At 41.5% G+C, this 22,083-nt stretch overlaps 1 protein-coding gene across 2 annotated transcripts; it reads left to right on the plus strand.

Annotated features, from left to right (window-relative positions):
* The first annotated feature begins 529 nt into the window (after window positions 1–529).
* On the plus strand, window positions 530–21,684 carry LOC137075743 (E3 SUMO-protein ligase RanBP2-like). Of its 2 annotated transcripts, none has more exons than XM_067444666.1 (10): window positions 530–1,332; window positions 3,830–3,925; window positions 4,017–4,250; window positions 7,015–7,192; window positions 7,485–8,090; window positions 13,844–14,002; window positions 14,626–14,712; window positions 14,846–14,949; window positions 15,502–15,778; window positions 20,903–21,684. In XM_067444666.1, the coding sequence occupies exons 1-10, from the start codon at window positions 781–783 to the stop codon at window positions 21,007–21,009; spliced, it is 2,400 nt and encodes a 799-aa protein (XP_067300767.1). In that variant the 5' UTR covers window positions 530–780; the 3' UTR covers window positions 21,010–21,684. The 2 variants fall into 2 exon arrangements, with proteins under 2 accessions (XP_067300767.1, XP_067300768.1); XM_067444667.1 differs by having other exon boundaries at window positions 15,502–15,684.
* Window positions 21,685–22,083: the final 399 nt, after the last annotated feature.

The raw sequence follows: 22,083 nt of genomic DNA on the forward strand, positions 1-22,083 counted from the left end.
AAAAAAAAAAAAAATCAATTTGTTTCTTATGCTGTATATATATTTTTTCTTATGATATGGAATTTTTTTTTTTAAATTTAAAAGACTCTTAGGAGTATATTATAGAAACCGACTACTTCCTAAAAAGAAAGTGGCACCGCAAAACGCCTTCAAAACTTAGTTTCGCATTTGATATTCGCTTGCATTAAAACTAACGCTTTCTGACTGTAGGCTAATAATAGCCTACGAAGACGAGTGCTTAAGATTGAAGAAAAAAAGAGCAATAAACTGAGATTCCTTCCTTCGGGAATTGCCTGTTGAGTCGCACTCGTTTCCAAACAATCGAAACTGAGGCGTCCCAAGTTTGTTTTCATTTTAATGCAGCAAAATGGCAGCTTCTCTCAGATGCTCCACCATGAATAAAATATAAATACATGAATAAAATATAATTTTTCAAAAAAAAAAAAAAAAAAAACGTTTTTATGCTCTAAGTCTAAACACTGTAATGACAAAAAAAAGAAGCTAAATTCAAAAGACTCTTAGGAGGCTATTATGGAAACCGAACACTTCCTAGAAAGAAAGTGGCACCGCAAAACGCCTTTAAAACTTAGTTACCCGCTTCCATGAGGAAAAGTACCGCTTTCTGACTGTAATAGGCTAGCCTAAGGAGACATAGATGAGTGCTTAACATTGAAGATAAACTGAGATTCCTTCCTTCCGAAATTGCCTGTTGAGTCGCACTCGTTTCCAAACAATCGAAACTGAGGCGTCCCAAGTTTGTTTTCATTTTAATGCAGCAAAATGGCAGCTTCTCTCGATCGGGACTCTCTCAGATGCTCCATCTGTCTGGATCTCTTCAGAAATCCAGCAATTATTCCCTGTGGACACAGTTTCTGCGCGGACTGCATTGCAGGTCTGTGGGATCAGGATGTGTGCCGATGCCCTAAATGCAAGCATACTTTTACGCACAGACCTGCTCTCATAGACTGGCTACAGGTGAAGGAGCTCTCTGAGAAGCTGATGAAGATGAGGACACATGATGAAGATGAAGCTCGTGGTGATGTGAGCTGTGACTCCTGCACCTTGAGAACGACCAAAGCCTCCCGGTCCTGCCTCACCTGCCTCGCGTCTTACTGCAGCGCACACCTGGAGAAGCACAACGAGCTCCACGGCTGGAGGAAACACCAGCTGACCCGCGCCACGGACCTCCAGAGAATAACCTGCTCTCAGCACGGGAAGCTTACCGATGTGTTCTGTCGGACTGACCAGCTGTGTGTGTGTGTGCTGTGTGCGATACACGAACACAAGGGCCACGACACCATCTCAGCATCTGAGGAAAGAGCAGACAGACAGGTAGGCCTAGACCTGTCATGGCAGATTGACAGTGTCTTTTAATATCTAAATGTCTGTGCGTGTGAGAAACCCAGAACAACATTTTTTTGCTAACTTTTCCATTAAAGTTTTAGTTCACCCAAAAATGAAAATGTGATGTTTGACCCCCAGTGCATCCAACATGTAGGTGTGTTTGTTTCTTCAGTAGAACACAAATTAAGATTTTTAACTCAACCGTTGCTGTGTGTCAGTCATATAATGATGTGAATGGGTAACAATTCTATGAGAGCAAAACAAACAAACAAAAAAACATGCTTAGAGAATATGCACAAAAACCCTGCTGCTCCTGACGACACATTAATGTCTTAAGACACGAACCGATCGGTTTCTGTGAGAAACACAACAGTATTTATGTTTTTTTTTTTACCTCATATTCCGATGAGTCTCATGAAGTTTTCCCATCGGCTATTACTTCCGTCTGATGAGGTCAAACTGGTGCAATTATATATATTATGCAGATTCCTTAATCGACCGATCTGCACTGGCACTAATGAGGAATTTATGTATATATCTACCGTATTTTCCGGACTATAAGTCGCACTTTTTTTCATCGTTTGGCTGGTCCTGCAACTTATAGTCAGGTGCGACTTATATATCAAATTTAATTCACACTGACGGACAAGAATAAACATATAGCCGCGAGAGGGCGCTCTATGCTGCTCCTGTAGCCTACCAAAGCGGGTAATCTAGCGCTCGGAAAGCGTTCCCCCCATAGGGGCGGCCATTGCTAACCAAGCCATCACCTGCTATTAGCATCCCATTGACTCCCATTCATTTTTGAGTCACTTAGACAGTGAATAACTTTACATCTGAGACGTTTAAAGACTCCATTTGTCCATTGTTTATTTCTAAAGAAACACGACAATGCATAAAAGGCTCCATTACCGTCGCCCCGCAGAAGCTGTTTTTGTAAAAATAGGCTAACGATTGCGTCATAACCAACGCGACTCGGTCGCACAGTAGAGAAATTACCGTATAGACCTGAGGAGACGCTCGCAGGCAATCTTTTACTGTCTATGAGACAGTCGGGGGGACGTGGAGACATAAAGTCTGATAAAGTCAAGGGGGAAGAATGGGGAGAAGCCCATAGTGAGCCAAAAGCAACGGGAGAAAATATTTAAACAACGTGATTCAGATTTCACTTTCCACAACTACTAGAAGACCTACAGCTGTCAGACAGGAGGCTCACGTCACATCTACGTCCTCAAGCTCAGTCTGAGCCGGCGCAGTTCGCTCAGCCATCAGGAAGTGAGTGCCCCTAGGTTGACTTCATTATTTCACCGTTGACGTCAATGGGGTCGCTGTGTCCATTTCTTTTACTGTCTATGAGCCTACCCCAGAAAAAAATAACAGAAAACAGAAAAACTCTTAACTGAAATATTAACTTAAAGACAACAACTTAGAAAGACTGAACACAAACAAAATGCCCCCATAAAGAAAATCCTATTCTGCAAAATACAAACTGCATGTAGTAAAATATGCAGCGGAGAACGATTCACACAGCGTTCGTCTCGCGCGGCAGAGCCTCTCCCGGCAGAGAGTTCAAGCGTCTGTGGACTCGTTCCTTCAGCTCTGGCCATCTTGCTTTCAGTCCGCTAGTAGCTTTCTTCTTTTTCTTCATTTCAGTTAAAGTAACCTCTGCTTTTCGCCAGTCCCTTACAAGTTTCTCACTCACTTTAAACTTTCTTTCTTCTGCTCGGTTATTTACAGTAAGCGGGCACGGCCGAGTGCTCTGCCCCAATGCGACTTATAGTCCAGTGCGACTTATATATGTATTTTTCCTCTTCATGACGCATTTTTTGACTGATGCGACTTATACTCCGGAGCGATTTATAGTCCGGAAAAAATGAGTATGTCTATGATCGCACCAGTTTGACCTTACCAAACGGAAGTAATAGCCGATGGGAAAACTTGATGAGACTCGTTGGGATATGAGGTAAAGAAATAACATAAATACTGTTGTGTTTCTCACAGAAACCGATCGGTTCGTGTCTTAAGACATTAATGTGTCGTCAGGAGCAGCAGGGTTTTTGTGCATGTTGTTTAAGCATGTTTTTTTGTTTTTGTTTGTAGTGCTCTCATAGAATTGTTACCCATTCACATCATTATATGACTGACACACAGCAACGGTTAAGTAACAGTGAAGTAAAAAATCTTCATTTGTGTTCTCCTGAATAAACAAACACACCTACATGTTGGATGCACTGGGGGTCAGCAGATAAACATCACATTTTCATCTTTGGGTGGAAAAGTTTAATGGAAAAGTTTTCATTAATAATGTATTATAAAAAAATGAAATTAACATGAACTAAGATTAATAAATACTGTAGAATTAGTTTGTTAACTAAAGTAATTAACTAATGAAACATTATTGTAACATGTTAATATCTAACATAATGTGCATTTACAGGTTTTATTTGTGGTTAAAAATGAAAATAAATATATTTTCTGTTGCCAGAGGAAGTTAATGGAAACACGTGTGAAGTTTCTGCAGAACATCCAAGACAGAGAGAAGGATTTTACAGAGCTAACGCAGGCAGAGGAGTCGATCCGAGTGAGTATTGATCAGCTGTGATGAGTATTGATCATAATGATTCCAATATATGTGAAATATATTTGTTTTGTGATTGTTCTTCCTGGAGCAGTGTTCAGCACAGACAGCAGACACAGAAAGTGAACGAATCTTCAGCGAGGTGTTGTGCTGCGTTCAGAAAACATGCTGCCGCGTGAAAGAACTGATTGCAGATCAAAAAAGAGATGAAGTCAATCGTGTTGAAGGACTTCAGGAGAAAGTCCAGCAGAAGATCGCCGACATGAAGATGAAGGTGTCTGAGCTTGATCAGTTTATGACCACTGAAGATCACATTCATTTCCTGCAGGTTTGTAAAGAAAACAAACACTTGTTCTTTTGTTTGATCAGGAAACCTCTAGATTATATTTACTTTTCAGGTGAAGTGAATAACACTGACTATCTCTTCATCCTGGCTCCTGTTAGTGGGTTGGATACAGTGGGGCAAAAAAGTATTTAGCCAGCCACCATCTGTGCATGTTCTCCCACTTAAAAATATGACATATGATGAAAATTATAGGCCTAGGTGCACTTCAACTATGAGAGACAGAATGAGAAATAAAATCCTTTGTCCACATTGTCTGATTTTTAAAGAATTTATTTGCAAATTATGGTGGAAAATAAGTATTTGGTCAAAAACAAAAGTTCATCTCAATACTTTGTTATATACCCTTTGTTGGCAATGACAGAGGTCAAACGTTTTCTGTAAGTCGCCACAAGGTTTTTGCACACTGTTGCTGGTAGTTTGGCCTATTCCTCAAGGCAGATCTCATTTAGTGCAGTGATGTTTTGGGGCTGTCGCTGGGCAATAAGGGTGTCCCCGACTAAGGATTTACACATTCGAATCAGAATTTTCGAATCTCTCTATGGTCGACCGATAGTCGAATCATCTATGTGTGTGTAAACCATAGACCGGAAAAAAATAAACGGTATAAACGGGTTGGGAAGGGCAGGACACTAGTCAGCAGGAGGCTAAGACTATTTTTATTTTACTTTACACACAGCACACAGCCACCACTTTTAATAAAGTGATCAAAACTATACACTACACATTCGTACATTAACCATTATCTCATAACATGTTAAAGCCGCGATCGAAACACAGAACATCACACAAATATATAAAAGAACATTTTGATAAATAAACCTAAAAAAATACCTGCCTAGAGAGGAAAAGAACACTTTGAGTGCGTTTATGTGCACGTTCTTAAGCCGATTGTGCCTAAAGGGGGTCGCACACCGGACTGAAGCTCAGCGCCGTGTCTCAGGATCTCACACCGGACTGAAGCTCAGCGCCGTGTCTCAGGATCTCACACCGGACTGAAGCTCAGCGCCGTGTCTCCGGGATCTCACACCATGCAGATGTGAACATAACGCGCCGTGCGTGAGCTCAATTTTGAATCGACTTCTGACAGAAGAGCTGCACGATGAGTGTATCTTGTAGCACAGGGTGAAATCAGTATATACATTCACGATTTGAGGGAAATATACATTTAATCGCCGCGGACAGGCGTTGAATGCCGCCGTCGGTGTATATGTGTTCGATTTTAAAGGCGTTAAAGGCACGGCGCGTCCAGTGCGAAGCTCAGTGCCCTTAAAGGGGCGATCGCTCAGCGCCGCGAACCGCGACACGTCTTTATAACACTAATATTGAGCACACCCATATTGCCAAAATGGTATGATCCTCGTTTCATAACACCCGTGAAGATTCGACCATGAGATCAGTGGTCGAATCCGGTCCTGCATATCGATGCATCGAATCTTCGACTATTAGGGGTCACCCCTACTGGGCAACATGGATTTTCAACTCCCTCCAAAGATTTTCTATGGGGTTGAGATCTGAAGACTGGCTAGGCCACTCCAGGACCTTGAAATGCTTCTTATGAAGCCACTCCTTCGTTGCCCGGGTGGTGTGTTTAGGATCATTATCATGCTGAAAGACCCAGCCACGTTTCATCTTCAATGCCCTCGCTGATGGAAGGAGGTTTTTACTGAATCTCACGATACATGGCTCCATTCATTCTTTCCTTTACACGGATCAGTCGTCCTGGTCCCTCTGCAGAAAAACAGCCCCAAAGCATGATGTTTCCACCCCCATGCTTCACATTAGCTATGGTGCAACTGAGCATTCTTTCTCCACCCAACAAGTTGAGTTTTTACCAAAATAAGTTATATTTTGGTTTCATCTGACATTCTCCCAATCCTCTTCTGGATCATCCAAATGCTCTCTAGCAAACTTCAGACGGGCCTGGATATGTACTGGCTTAAGCAGGGGGACACGTCTGGCACTGCAGGATTTGAGTCCCTGGCGGCGATGTGTGTTACTGATGGTAGCCTTTGTTACTTTGGTCATTCACTAGATCCCCCAGTGTGGTTCTGGGATTTTTGCTCACCGTTCTTGTGATCATTTTGACCCCACGGGATGAGATCTTGCGTGGAGCCCCAGATCGAGGGAGATTATCTTCCATTTTCTAATAATTGCTCCTACAGTAGATTTCTTCACACCAAGCTGCTTACCTATTGCAGATTCAGTCTTCCCAGCCTGGTGCAGGTCTACAATTTTGTTTCTGGTGTCCTTTGACAGCTCTTTGGTCTTGGCCATAGTGGAGTTTGGAGTCTGACTGTTTGAGGTTGTGGACAGGTGTCTTTTATACTGGTAACGAGTTCAAACAGGTGCCATTAATACAGGTAACGAGTGGAGGACAGAGGAGCCTCTTAAAGAAGTAGTTACAGGTCTGTGAGAGCCAGAAATTTAGCTTTTTTGTAGGTGACCAAATACTTTTTTTCCATCATAATTTGCAAATAAATTCTTTAACTCATTCTGTCTCTCATATGATGAAAATTACAGGCCTCTCTCATCTTTTTAAGTGGGAGAACTTGCACAATTGGTGGCTGGCTAAATACTTTTTTGCCCCACTAAATATTAGGCAGATGGTGAACATTTTCCCTCAAAGTTGATGTGTTAGAAGCAGGAAAAATGCCTGATCAGCATATATATTAGGCTATTGACAAAGTTTCTAAAGAATACATTAAGATTTTTGCATTGAAATGCAATATTTGTTATGTATCTGTAGAATTACCCGTCTGACTGTGAAGCATCCATATCTGAAGAATTTGAAGATCTTTCCAGCATTTCTGAACCTCCTGATGCATTTTTTCACAATGTGAGCATGCTAATTACTAAAATGCAAGAGCGTTTGATGGATGTCACCAAAACCACAGAGATCGAGATCAAGATCAAGTCTGGAAAAGGTTGGAAGAGGTCATTAAATATAAAGAAAAACTGATTCTACATTTTTAAGTTTCCGCATGTCTGTTACACTGTACAAAATGTGATATTATCAACCAAGTGTATGAATGTACATTACTTAGACTCATTAACATAAGTTAAGCAATTTCACGTCTATTTAAAAAAGTCACCAAATATGGAAACTAGAGTCTTTCCAATGATATATGGTATAGACGGTTAACAGATTTAAGTGCACAACATGGGAAATCCTACATTTAATGTAATAAAAAATGAAACATTTGCTCTCCTCCTTAGCTTCGTATCCTGTTGGTGCGACTGTGAAGCCATCTGCTACTCCAGCATTTGCTTCAGTTTTCCGTTTTGGGGAACCAGTTCCAGGATTTAACTTCACTCTTCAGTATGATCCCTCTAAATCCACATCTGTGCTAAATCAGAGTGGAGCTTCTGCCACAGATGATGAAGAAACATTTGAACCATTATATACACCAGCTGTACCAATGCCTGATCTTATTGAGATCCCGACTGGAGAGGAAAATGAGCACGTTGTTTTCAGTCACAGAGCCAAACTATACCTTTACGACAAAGAATCAGTCGAGTGGAAGGACAGAGGCGTAGGCGAACTTAAGATACTTCAAAATGATAAAGCCAGACGTGCAAGACTCGTGATGAGGAGAGAGCACGTTCTGACATTATGTGCAAACCACTGGATTACTCCAAACATGAAGCCCATGCCAATGAAAGGGACAGAGAAGGCGTGGACGTGGAATGCCTTTGATTTTGCTGATGGCGAAGGCAGGGATCAGACGTTAGCGGTGCGGTTTCGATTGCGGGAGTCTGCAGATGCTTTCAGGAAAATCTTTGAAGAAGCAGTGGCCACTGCATCAAGTGTACCGGAAAGAGGTGAGGCGAAATCCATCATATAAAGGTCCTATCTGTATGTCATTTGACTGTAAAGAATACAAAAAATACCGTAATATGTTTGCTCGTGTTGTGGTACTCAAGACTGGTCTTGGTCTTAAGAGCGGTCTTAAAGGTGGGGTAGGTGTTACCCCACACAACTCTATTTTACAATGATACATTTCATTTTAAAATATGTTTAAATAGAAAACAGTTTTTTTACATTTTAATAAAATTTCACAATATTACAGTTTTTTTAAATAAATGCAGCCTTGGTGAGCAGAAGAGACTTTTAAGAAAAACATTAATAAATCTTACCATTCTAAAACTTTTGATATATACTGTATATATATATATATAAACTAATTTCACGAGTTTTGAATCACGTTGGTTATTTTGAAAGGCATGTGATTGGCTGCTCACTGCTGATGTCACACTTTCACTGTGTTGAAAGGCATGTGATTGGCTGCTCACTGCTGATGTCACACTTTCACTGTGTTGAAAGGCATGTGATTGGCTGCTCACTGCTGATGTCACATTTTCACTGTGTTGAAAGGCATGTGATTGGCTGCTCACTGCTGATGTCACACTTTCACTGTGTTGAAAGGCATGTGATTGGCTGCTCACTGCTGATGTCACATTTTCACTGTGTTGAAAGGCATGTGATTGGCTGCTCACTGCTGATGTCACACTTTCACTGTGTTGAAAGGCATGTGATTGGCTGCTCACTGCTGATGTCACATTTTCACTGTGTTGAAAGGCATGTGATTGGCTGCTCACTGCTGATTTCACACTTTCACGGGCATGCGCTCCACAAACTCAGGATCAAAGCCTGAGTTGACAGAGAAAGCTGATGATCAACATCATGGGACCAACAAAGCCTCAATTGATTTTTTTGGTTTTGTTAACGCGAAACTAATCCTGTAACTCTGAGTTTGTTAAACCACCATCATGGGACAGGCTCCTGGTCTTGTCTTAGTCTCAACACACATTGGTCTTGTTCTCAACTTGGTGAACATGCTAAGTTATTCTACTTTTAAATGTGTGTTCCATCTTGAAATGTCTGTTTTAGTTTTGGTCCGCACACTGTAAAAAAATAATTTGAAAAAAGTTACCTGGTTGCCTTAATTTTGAGTTCATTGAAATTAAAAATGTGAGTTAATACAATGGCATTTTTTTGAGATTCGACAACTTTTATTAAAAGATTATAAAAAGATTTTGTAAGCATATTAGGTAATTGTGTGTGTTTTATTTTTGATGACGCAGTGAAATATGCCAAATTGTGCTATTTTCATGATTTATCAATGTTTTTATGTGGTTCAGATACAATAATATTTTGAGTTTCTATTTATTAAACCAATTTCCTTCATTGTATCAAATCAAATTTTTAATTTCAATAAACTCAAACTTTTAAGGCAACCAGGTTACTTACTTTTTTAAGTTAAACCAACAAAAAACAACAAAATATTTTTACAGTGCTTGATCCCGCCCACTGCCAATTTACCCAATAGTATTTCACATAAACTGTAAAAAAGATGGACAACGCCCCATTGTAGAACATTTTTCAGAATTAAAGCCACTATTTCACACAAAACTTCCAATGTTATTTATATGTTGCGCTGTCCCTGTGGTCTTATTGCGCCATTAGAAATTGAAAATTTAGAAGTCCGGTGGCTCAATACTTTGCTACTTTTAGACATTCGGCCTCTACCTTACAATATTTAGAAATAGAATCAGTGAAATGTTCACGGTGCAGAGGCGACATGAATAATTTACTTTTAAAATGTGAAACCTGCTGGATTCACACACTTGATACCATAAACTTGATATTCGTCTTTTTGATTTTCTTAGTGTATGCAGGGATCAGTATTTGAATTGTTATTAATCCTGCATGTTTAAAATTTGAACTTTCACATTTTTGTCATGTGAAATGAGACAGAGGATTCAATTGCAAGTTAAACAATGACGTTTTTTTGATAGTGACTGATGAGAGTAGTGTAACAGGGTCGGATGCAGAATCTAGCATTACATTTTTGCATGTTTTGGAGCCTTAGTGTGCCGACTTTTTCCTGCCTTTTACGTTTTTTTTCTTGTTGAGCACCCATTGTGAGCAGAAAACGCTCAACACTGACATTTTGTGCTTATTTGGGACCTGCGTCTGTGCTGTAGAGATAAGGAAGTAGAGCTGTAATATCAAAACCCAACCCACAGTATCCCTTAGTACAGTTTACTGCAGAACAACTCATTATGTTGAAGTGAAATAAACAGTTATGGAAAATAAAGCTAAAGCTCCAATCTCCTCCCAGTGAAGTTGTCAATCACAGTTTGTTCGTTTGTTTGTTCTTTTATTTATGTATATAGCACCTTACAGAAATCCTCTGTAGTTCCAAAGTGCTGTACATTACAGTGAAACAGCAACCAACAATACAACAAGAATTTAAGCGGTCCTTAAAATCAGCTGGAATAGGGCTTGGGCGTCATGACGTCATTACTTGGCGTGGCGGCCATGTTGATGGCATCCTTTACTACTACTCGGACTACTGCGCACTGTTTATAGACGTACTCCCTCTCAGTCGTGTGTCTTAATTTGATTATTTTGCCGTTATTTCAACTATGGTAAACCGTTGCTGCATTTTGGGGTGTAACAGCGCAACACATAATCACCATGGGAAATGTCGAAAATTGATTAACTTTCCACCGCTTTTATGCTTGGAGGCGCAACCACGGACAAGAAGTAATAACAGTACGATGTGCAAAAAGCAAGAATTGTCACACAATCAGATGTTTTTTTAATGTTTATTTGCAAGTAGTGCAACCTGAGAACACAGAAATGTGGAATGCTTCAAGGTAAAAGGTTACAAATAAAAAATGAACACAGAAAACGGAGTGCAAGTTGTTGCACTTTACATAACGGAGTGCACTTTATATAACAATAATAAATACACTTTAAAAAAAATAAATTCTTTCAATACTATATAAGCAAATAAATAGGTATCTATAAAATAACAACAAAAGACAGAAAATGGAGGAAGTGCAAATTATAAATATAGTAAACAATAACATTGCAATAACAAATAAAAACGGAGGCAGAGCAATTTCTTATATAATAAAAATAATAATAATAATATATACGTTTCGGTTAGACTTTATTTCGATAGTCCACTTTAAACATTCTACTAACTGTACGTTTTCAACAGCATGTCAACTAACACTAATTAGAGTATTAACTGTACTGTTAGTAGACTGTAGGTTATGGTTATGTGTTGGGGTTCGGGTTAGTAGAATAAGTTGAATTGTAGTTGCAAAGTTACTTATAGTCAGTAGAATGTCTGTTGGGGACCAACAAAATAAAGTTTTCGTCGTCGGTGCTCCGCTCTTTCTTTGGAAATGCATGTGGATCCAAAACTTTAATAGTTCCGATTTTGTCTCTATAGCGGTCCCTGCCTTCCCTATTTAACGTATCCCGGTAAATTCCACATCCCTTTCAGGATTTTAACATGTTTTTTCTTTCTCCCAACTCTGCTTCTCCTCATTCGACTTGCTGTATGTATACATTCGCGAGGCCATCAACATGGCCGCAACGTCCCAGAATGCAACGCGGCGCCCAAGCCCTATTCAGGACGCCACAACCCTTCATTTTTATAGCATTAAATAACTAACTAAATCCAACTTATTTAAAAAATAAATTTATGAACTGATAATAAAAACTGCCTAAAATGATTAACAACATCTTTGGAAAAAAATTCCTTGAAGTGTAATTTGATTGTTTAGTTTGTCTCACTTCCCATTAGAATACATGGAGAGGGCAGGGTTTATGAGCAATACTGGGACCAACCACCTAGGGGGCGATTGAGACGTTTTAGCTTCACTTTTCAGGATTTGTGCGGCACGCTTGGTATTTCAACACCATGGGTTGCCAGTTGGCGGAAAACATGCACGCCCATAAACACTCTCTCAGCTGCAGATCCAGTCGTCGTTATAGTCCGCGCCGCGCTCCACTTTATTCTTACGGGTGACGTCGAGCGACTTCAACGCTTCAGCACAGCATTCCGGGAAGGCAGCGCTGCATTTGAACCGATTTGAACGCAGAAATGACGAGAAGCTTCACATCACGCTTCAGCCGCGTCACAAAAGTGGATCTCCACGGTCACTGCTGTCACAGGACTTCACGAAATCAACAGTTACCAAAGAAGTGCGTTTTTGACGGAGCGGTCCCAGCGATAAAGGTTCACGGTCGTGCGCGGTGAGTAAAACTGCCTCAAATGTCTGTTGTTGGCTATCGTCGCGTGAGTAAACATCAGTAAACGACACGATTGTGTATAACGTTAGTTAATTTATCAATGGAGCATGCGATCTATGGTGTGTGTTTAAATACATTTGTTTAGCTGACCACTATAGGTGTCAGTTTGATTATTGTAAAACCACCCAAACATAAACCTAGTGTTCTCACAAAGCGTGCTTCGTCATTCAAATGCGCTAACAGACTCCATTGCTGTTCTCTGTATAATGTTACACTAGTCTGACGTGCAAAACCGTTTTGCTTGCTTCTGATAATGTTTAGTCGCATACAATAGTCCACACAAATGTTGACAGGCCACTAAATACAGTCCATACCACAGAGACGGACGTCCTGCTGTTGCTGTTTCTCCTGTTCAATTTATTTCAGCCTCCGGATCTGATTCTGGATCATTATCTGTATTAGTTGAATCTGGGTAGCGCTGGGTAGGTGCTCAAGATTGACATGAGATTGACTGAAACTGAGTGTTTCACCCCCCCCTTTAACGTAATCATCACGTCATCAAAGGGGCTTTGATTATATTTGCTCGAATCCTAAACGGAGAGCTTGTTCGTATCTGCATCACCTTCAGTATTTCTCTCAAAGATGATGATCATGTTGGGTAAGTGCTCTGTGTATCATTCAATTCTTTTATTTTTTTACAACACCGGCAAAGATCGTTTATTCCAGCGCGCGTGCAGACAGGGTTGCCAAGTTTTTACAACAAAACCTGCCAACTAGCCCAAAACAATAGCTTCTCTGGGGTAAAATGGCGTTTGGGGGGTAAAATGCGTGTTATTTTGGCAAGGTTGCTGCTAAAATTCGCACTCAAGGGTCTATATATCACATAATAGTCGCTTTAACCTGTGTAGAAACATAGAACTTTAACCTAACATAGAAAACAACCCGCTGAAAAAACGGAGACTTGGCAACACAGTGCAGTTGAGCTCTGTTGACATTTGACAACTAACGTTATGCGTCGCTCTGTTGCTCTGATTGGTTGTCGGTCTGTCCAATTGAGGTCTTTCCTGGTTGGGTTGAAACACGCCCCATAATCACAACCCAATGGAGCATCAGACTCATATTCTGACTAGAGCTGAGTATGACCACGTCAGGCTAGCTCATTCCTGTTGTGTGTCCTCAATCTGGCAACCCGTGTGAGCGTCAAGTCTGAGGAGGAGGGATGGGGAAACAGCTCCAATATTTAGAATTTGGACTGCAGTAACCATTTCAACCACTAGTTGTAAATATAACATACTGCACCTTTAAAGAGAGAGTTCACCCTAAAATGAAAATTAATAATTATATTCATTTACACTCCCCGGTGTTGCACTAATGCCGTATGCCCCTTTCTTTTTCGGACCAAAAAGGGATAAATCTTTTAAAATATGTCTCCATCCATTTAATGGGAGTAAATTGCGAAATATGAAATATAATTATTCTCATCTTAATGTAATTTGTAATTTGTTTTCTCAATTAGAAGGAAAGAGCTGCCAGGACCGGTGTGACGCCGATGTTGAGATCTTGTTTGAGCGTAAGCCGACAGCAGAGCAAGCTGAGCTGGCCGGACGACTGAAGCTGCCTTCCACGTTCTTCTGTTACAGAAACCAGTCGGGAGACTTGAGCGACGAGGATGACGGTAAGAAAAATAAACTACTGTAACCATTTTTGCATTCTAAGTTGCATTTCTAAGGCAAGCGTCACTATTTTTATTGTTCTCTCACAACTTGGAACTGTTATTTCAAGGACATACACGGATCAGGCAAAACATTATGACAGGTGAAGTGAATATCACTGATGATCTCTTCATCACGGCTCCTGTTAGTGGGTGGGATATATTAGGCAGCAAGTGAACATTTTGTCCTCAAAGTTGATGTGTGTGAAGCAGGAGAAATGGGCAAGCGTAAGGATTTGAGCGAGTTTGGCCAGATTGTGACGGCTAGACGACTGGGTCAGAGCATCTCCAAAACTGCAGCTCTTGTGGGCTGTTCCCGGTCTGCAGTGGTCAGTATCTATCAAAAGTGCTCCAAGAGGACCAGTGGAGAACCGGCCACAGGGTCATGGGCTCTTCCAGCAGGATAATGCTCCTGACACAAAGCACAAATGCTTCAGGAATGGTTTGAGGAGCACAACAACCAGTTTGAGGCGTTGAAGCAAAGAGAATAAAAATATTAATACTAATATTAATAATAATATTAAAAGCTACCCTTTACATTTGGAAGGATCCTTTTAAGGCTGAACTATTGTCTTTTTCTTATTCAGATGAAGATTTTGAGGAGGCAGTCAAATCTATGAAAGGAAAGTTGTATCCTGGTCTGTCCATTCAAGGAGATGCATCCGCTGGCCATGGTAGGTGGTTCCTGGTTGCAGTGAATAATTAAATACTGCCAAAAACGCATATCTTCACACCACTATGAATCTCACACATCATAACCATTAATCCTCATTAAAGCTCTGTCTAAAATCTTGTTTATTTCTACAGAAGCAAATCTTTCCCGGGAAAAAGCTGGAGCCCCAACAGAGACGCAAAGAGACGGACTGGAAGAGGACAGTGATGGCCTCCCTTTGAGTTCTGCCTGTGTGAAGGTGTATTGAAATAATACTTGAGGATGTTGTTGTAAAAGTATCATGTTTTTGTATAGTTATATACAAATTATAAAGGGCATTTTACACAGAACGTGCTTCTCTTGTGTACACTTTTCACACACGTTTGTTGTTTACCACTTTTTTTTGTTGGTTTAAATCAAATTTTATTTTATTTTTTTATTAAAAGGATTTAATTTATTAGTCATTTAAATCAAATGTGGAATTATTAGTATGAATTAAATTACACATTTAAATATTACTATTTAGGATTAATTTATTTTGAATCCAGTTGTAGTCTTTAGTCTATTTTATTTCTAGTTCGTAATATTAGTGCGTAAACATCCGCTAAATAAAAATTAACTTTTATTGGTATTTCAGTTTTTTCTTTCATTTAACAAAAATGTTTTAATTAACAATAGTGTCATTTAGGTCTTCTTAACACGCATTTGTATTTTCATCATAAAACGGATAGTTTCGGTCCTTGATTCTGATTGGTTGACTCCGCCCTTTAGCTGTGGTTTATTGCTTTATTATGTTTGTTCTTCTTTTAAGGTGGAGCTACCATCGGTTGAGGAGGAGGAAGAGGAGATGTTGTTCAAGGAGTGGGTCAAACTTTACCGCTGGGACTGTTTTATTAACAAGTGGAAACAATGTGGTGAAGGAGACGTTAAGATCCTTTTCCATCCCTCGAGGAAGCTCTACCGCGTATTTATGAGGCAAGAAAGGGATAAAAAGGTGTGTGTAAACCACTGCATTACCAGAGCCATTCACCTGAAACCAGTGAACAGCTTGGCAAACACTGTGGCATGGAGAGCCACTGACGCCTCAGGTATACAAACTGATCATTCTCTTAATATTTACATTTTTCATAAAGCTGTTGGTCTTTTTTGTTAGTTCTTTAAATTTTTGAAAGACATTTTAACTGGTGGTTTATTATGATTTGTGTGTGATTTTACCGTTTGAGCATGAACAACATCTGCAAAGTTACAACGCTCAAAGTCCAAATCAAAGGGAGATATTTACTTTTAAAGAAATCGCTTTTTAAGGACTACAACAAACGGCTGGTAGGGACTACAAAGAGCTTCTTCATGGGTTAGTGACATCACTAACCCTAAAATTGACATAAACCTGTGTAAAAAATAGCCTATTACTTATTAGTTATGATGTTTTTGAATGTAAAAACCACACGAACATCATAAGTTGACCTTAGACAACAGTATAACAAATTTAAAAAGCCAGTTCATGACACCTTTAAAGGCCTTAAAGGTGCACTATGTAGTATTTTTGCAGTAAAATATCCAAAAAACCACCAGGCCAGTGTTATATATATTTTGTTCAGTTGAGTACCTACAATATCCCAAATGTTTCCAACGATTTGTAAATTGTGAGAAAAATGCTATTTTAACCAAGGACCGGGACGTGTCAGCATAGCGTCTGAGGGAGTCGCCTGTCAATCGCGTCATATCTGCGCTACCCTCGGTTTTATTCTGCAGAAGCTCATTTCTCTTAGCAGTGTGAACATGTCACTGCAGCGCCAAGCGAACGCACAGAGTAACGTCATAACATCATTTTAAGCACACTTAAATGTATCTAATATGATAAACAGAGCTAGCCTGACAAGCCAGACCCACATCAATATGTTTGGTCTGGATACTCACCATTGACGGCTCAATCCGAGGGGCGGATAAACGGCTGTCTGTCAAACTCCCTCGGCACGCGATAGGATAGCGCTGCACCAACCAGAGCAACGGAAGTGAAGCGGAGCTCGTTGACAGATTAAACATTCACCGTATCCGGTCGGCAAAACTCAGAACACATCTTCCCTTCTTAAGAATGACTTCAGTGCCGTTCTTTGTTCTTTTCTCAGAGAAAAGCTTAACTCCAAGTCTTCCAGAGTTGCGGTCAAAGCTGATTCGAAAGACCGCCGTTCGCCAGCTTCTGTGTTTACTAGAAGCACGCAAACGCAACTCGGCCGTCGTCATTATGGCCCCGCCCACCGACTCTATACACAATGTGATTGGCCCGGCAAGAGTTTGGCGAATACAGCTCAGAAGAGTATTGAGAGTTGCTAGACGACACTCGCGGCAGATTAGATTTGCTGCAGCTACTGTGCGTCTAGAATCTAGGCTAAAACAGAGCTGTTTCACCTTATAATCATGACTGGAAAAGCGAAAATAGTGCGAGCGCCCGGCGACTGTGTCCCTTCCCGTCATAATAAAAGTGGTCGCGAGCCTTGTGTTTGTGTAACAATCGCTCCAGCAGCCGTGCTCAGCTCCTCAACACTCGGTCCTGCTCTGCTTCACACTACAGTAACGTTAATAACCAATCGCTCCAGCGGCCGTGCTCAGCTCCTCAACACTCGGTCCTGCTCTGCTTCACACTACAGTAACGTTAATAACCAATCGCTCCAGCGGCCGTGCTCAGCTCCTCAACACTCGGTCCTGCTCTGCTTCACTACAGTAACGTTAATAACCAATCGCTCCAGCGGCCGTGCTCAGCTCCTCAACACTCGGTCCTGCTCTGCTTCACTACAGTAACGTTAATAACCAATCGCTCCAGCAGCCGTGCTCAGCTCCTCAACACTCGGTCCTGCTCTGCTTCACTACAGTAACGTTAATAACCAATCGCTTCAGCAGCCGTGCTCAGCTCCTCAACACTCGGTCCTGGTCTGCTTCACTACAGTAACGTTAATAACCAATCGCTCCAGCGGCCGTGCTCAGCTCCTCAACACTCGGTCCTGCTCTGCTTCACTACAGTAACGTTAATAACCAATCGCTTCAGCAGCCGTGCTCAGCTCCTCAACACTCGGTCCTGCTCTGCTTCACTACAGTAACGTTAATAACCAATCGCTTCAGCAGCCGTGCTCAGCTCCACAACACTCGGTCCTTCTCTGCTTCACTACAGTAACGTTAATAACCAATCGCTCCAGCGGCCGTGCTCAGCTCCTCAACACTCGCTCCTGCTCTGCTTCACTACAGTAACGTTAATAACCAATCGCTCCAGCAGCCGTGCTCAGCTCCTCAACACTCGCTCCTGTTCTGCTTCACTACAGTAACGTTAATAACCAATCGCTCCAGCGGCCGTGCTCAGCTCCTCAACACTCGGTCCTGCTCTGCTTCACACTACAGTAACGTTAATAACCAATCGATCCAGCGGCCGTGCTCATCTCCTCAACACTCGGTCCTGCTCTGCTTCACTACAGTAACGTTAATAACCAATCGCTCCAGCGGCCGTGCTCATCTCCTCAACACTCGGTCCTGCTCTGCTTCACTACAGTAACGTTAATAACCAATCGATCCAGCGGCCGTGCTCATCTCCTCAACACTCGGTCCTGCTCTGCTTCACTACAGTAACGTTAATAACCAATCGCTCCAGCAGCCGTGCTCAGCTCCTCAACACTCGGTCCTGCTCTGCTTCACACTACAGTAACGTTAATAACCAATCGATCCAGCGGCCGTGCTCATCTCCTCAACACTCGGTCCTGCTCTGCTTCACTACAGTAACGTTAATAACCAATCGCTCCAGCGGCCGTGCTCAGCTCCTCAACACTCGGTCCTGCTCTGCTTCACTACAGTAACGTTAATAACCAATCTCTCCAGCGGCCGTGCTCAGCTCCTCAACACTCGGTCCTGCTCTGCTTCACTACAGTAACGTTAATAACCAATTGCTCCAGCAGCCGTGCTCAGCTCCTCAACACTCGGTCCTGCTCTGCTTCACTACAGTAACGTTAATAACCAATCGCTCCAGCAGCCGTGCTCAGCTCCTCAACACTCGTCCTGCTCTGCTTCACTACAGTAACGTTAATAACCAATCGCTCCAGCAGCCGTGCTCAGCTCCTCAACACTCGTCCTGCTCTGCTTCACTACAGTAACGTTAATAACCAATCGCTCCAGCAGCCGTGCTCAGCTCCTCAACACTCGGTCCTGCTCTGCTTCACTACAGTAACGTTAATAACCAATCGCTCCAGCAGCCGTGCTCAGCTCCTCAACACTCGGTCCTGCTCTGCTTCACTACAGTAACGTTAATAACCAATCGCTCCAGCAGCCGTGCTCAGCTCCTCAACACTCGTCCTGCTCTGCTTCACTACAGTAACGTTAATAACCAATCGCTCCAGCGGCCGTGGTCAGCTCCTCAACACTCGGTCCTGCTCTGCTTCACTACAGTAACGTTAATAACCAATCGCTCCAGCGGCCGTGCTCAGCTCCTCAACACTCGGTCCTGCTCTGCTTCACTACAGTAACGTTAATAACCAATCGCTCCAGCGGCCGTGCTCAGCTCCTCAACACTCGGTCCTGCTCTGCTTCACTACAGTAACGTTAATAACCAATCGCTCCAGCGGCCGTGCTCAGCTCCTCAACACTCGGTCCTGCTCTGCTTCACTACAGTAACGTTAATAACCAATCGCTCCAGCGGCCGTGCTCATCTCCTCAACACTCGGTCCTGCTCTGCTTCACTACAGTAACGTTAATAACCAATCGATCCAGCGGCCGTGCTCAGCTCCTCAACACTCGGTCCTGCTCTGCTTCACTACAGTAACGTTAATAACCAATCGCTCCAGCGGCCGTGCTCAGCTCCTCAACACTCGGTCCTGCTCTGCTTCACACTACAGTAACGTTAATAACCAATCGATCCAGCGGCCGTGCTCATCTCCTCAACACTCGGTCCTGCTCTGCTTCACTACAGTAACGTTAATAACCAATCGCTCCAGCGGCCGTGCTCAGCTCCTCAACACTCGGTCCTGCTCTGCTTCACTACAGTAACGTTAATAACCAATCTCTCCAGCGGCCGTGCTCAGCTCCTCAACACTCGGTCCTGCTCTGCTTCACTACAGTAACGTTAATAACCAATTGCTCCAGCAGCCGTGCTCAGCTCCTCAACACTCGGTCCTGCTCTGCTTCACTACAGTAACGTTAATAACCAATCGCTCCAGCAGCCGTGCTCAGCTCCTCAACACTCGTCCTGCTCTGCTTCACTACAGTAACGTTAATAACCAATCGCTCCAGCAGCCGTGCTCAGCTCCTCAACACTCGTCCTGCTCTGCTTCACTACAGTAACGTTAATAACCAATCGCTCCAGCAGCCGTGCTCAGCTCCTCAACACTCGGTCCTGCTCTGCTTCACTACAGTAACGTTAATAACCAATCGCTCCAGCAGCCGTGCTCAGCTCCTCAACACTCGGTCCTGCTCTGCTTCACTACAGTAACGTTAATAACCAATCGCTCCAGCAGCCGTGCTCAGCTCCTCAACACTCGTCCTGCTCTGCTTCACTACAGTAACGTTAATAACCAATCGCTCCAGCGGCCGTGGTCAGCTCCTCAACACTCGGTCCTGCTCTGCTTCACTACAGTAACGTTAATAACCAATCGCTCCAGCGGCCGTGCTCAGCTCCTCAACACTCGGTCCTGCTCTGCTTCACTACAGTAACGTTAATAACCAATCGCTCCAGCGGCCGTGCTCAGCTCCTCAACACTCGGTCCTGCTCTGCTTCACTACAGTAACGTTAATAACCAATCGCTCCAGCAGCCGTGCTCAGCTCCTCAACACTCGGTCCTGCTCTGCTTCACTACAGTAACGTTAATAACCGCATCCATTAACATGATTTCTGCCCAAGTCCTATTTTCCACCGGCTGTGAGGTGAAGACCACATGTCCCAAGATGCTGCGCTCAAACTTGGCTTCATCAAACTACGCCTTTGTTTTGAATAAGTGCCCTCCAGTGGACGGAAAGTTGCATAGTGCACCTTTAAAGTGCTTGAGCCCCGATAAATGCTGCTCGCAGCTAAATTTGACTGTTGTCTTCTTAGAGCTGCTTTACAGCTGAATTAGTCTTATATTTGATGAAGTTTGCATCACTGATTCTAATTACTACTGTGAAGCAGTTTGAATCGATGTGTGTTGTATAAAGCGCTATAGAAATAAAGCTGACTTGACTCAATGTGTTCATATTTCCCACAGAGGGTGAAGCTGATGTATTACGGCGGTTTGCTGCCAAGTTTAAGACTCCAGCACTGGCTGTTTCCTTCACACAAATCTTCAAAGACTGTCAAAGTCACATGTCATAATTCATGCAACCTTTGAAAAAGTGAAGCTGTGATGTGCACCGCCTAATAACCTGGGTCAGAGGTCACACTTAAAAAGTATTAATGTTACAGCACCAGATATGCAGCACCAGATATGCAGCACAGCATGAGTATCTCTGGCTATAGACTTATTTTCCTATGTGTTTTTCTCAGGTTGAATTTGTATTGATAGAAACAATATCATACTATACCTATATACATATATCATACTTTATATTATAAATTACTTAGTTTGTCATAATTTCGACTTTTTGCATAGTTATGACTTAAACATTTTGACTTATGTTATAATTAGCACTTTTTATTTAATAAATGACTTAGTATCGTCGTATGTTTTAATTTACTTTTTAAGGCATAATTTTGATTTTCATCTCAGAAATGAGTTAGTACGTCATCATTTCGACTCTTTGCATAATTTTTTTAAGTTGTAATTTTGACTTGCATCAAAATCATCATCATAATTACATCAGTACATCATAATTAGGCCTTTTTTCATAAATAAAAAACAAATATAAGCAAATAAAGCAATACTACTATTTGAAGAAATTTTTGTTGTTGTTGTTAAAACCATTTGCTCAGTGACAATTATTTTTGCTCCATATGTGTAAATGTGGGTTTTTCAGAGATCTTTGAATAAATAAGATTTTTGTGAACACATTTACTGTGTGTGTGTGTTGGTGTGTGTGTGTGTGTGTGTGTATGTGTGTATCAAGGTTCACTTTTTGTTATTCAGAATATTATAAAAAAAAATATATATATATATATATATATTATAATCCAGGATTGTTTTCATGTCGTAAATGATTAGTACATCATAATTATGACTTTTTATTTTATAAATATAATTTACTGTCATCATTTCGACCTTTTTTGCATAATTTTCATTCATAAATTTACATTTTTGCATAATTATGACTTTTAAAGTTGTAATTTTGACATTGTAGATCATAATTAACTTTATTTCATAAATATGACTTAGTATTTCATCATTTCGAGCTCATAATTTGATATGTATATATATGTATATATATATACATATATATATATATATATATA

This window comes from Pseudorasbora parva, chromosome 5 (genome assembly GCF_024679245.1).
Source record: "Pseudorasbora parva isolate DD20220531a chromosome 5, ASM2467924v1, whole genome shotgun sequence".
In the NCBI taxonomy this organism is placed as follows: domain Eukaryota; kingdom Metazoa; phylum Chordata; class Actinopteri; order Cypriniformes; family Gobionidae; genus Pseudorasbora; species Pseudorasbora parva.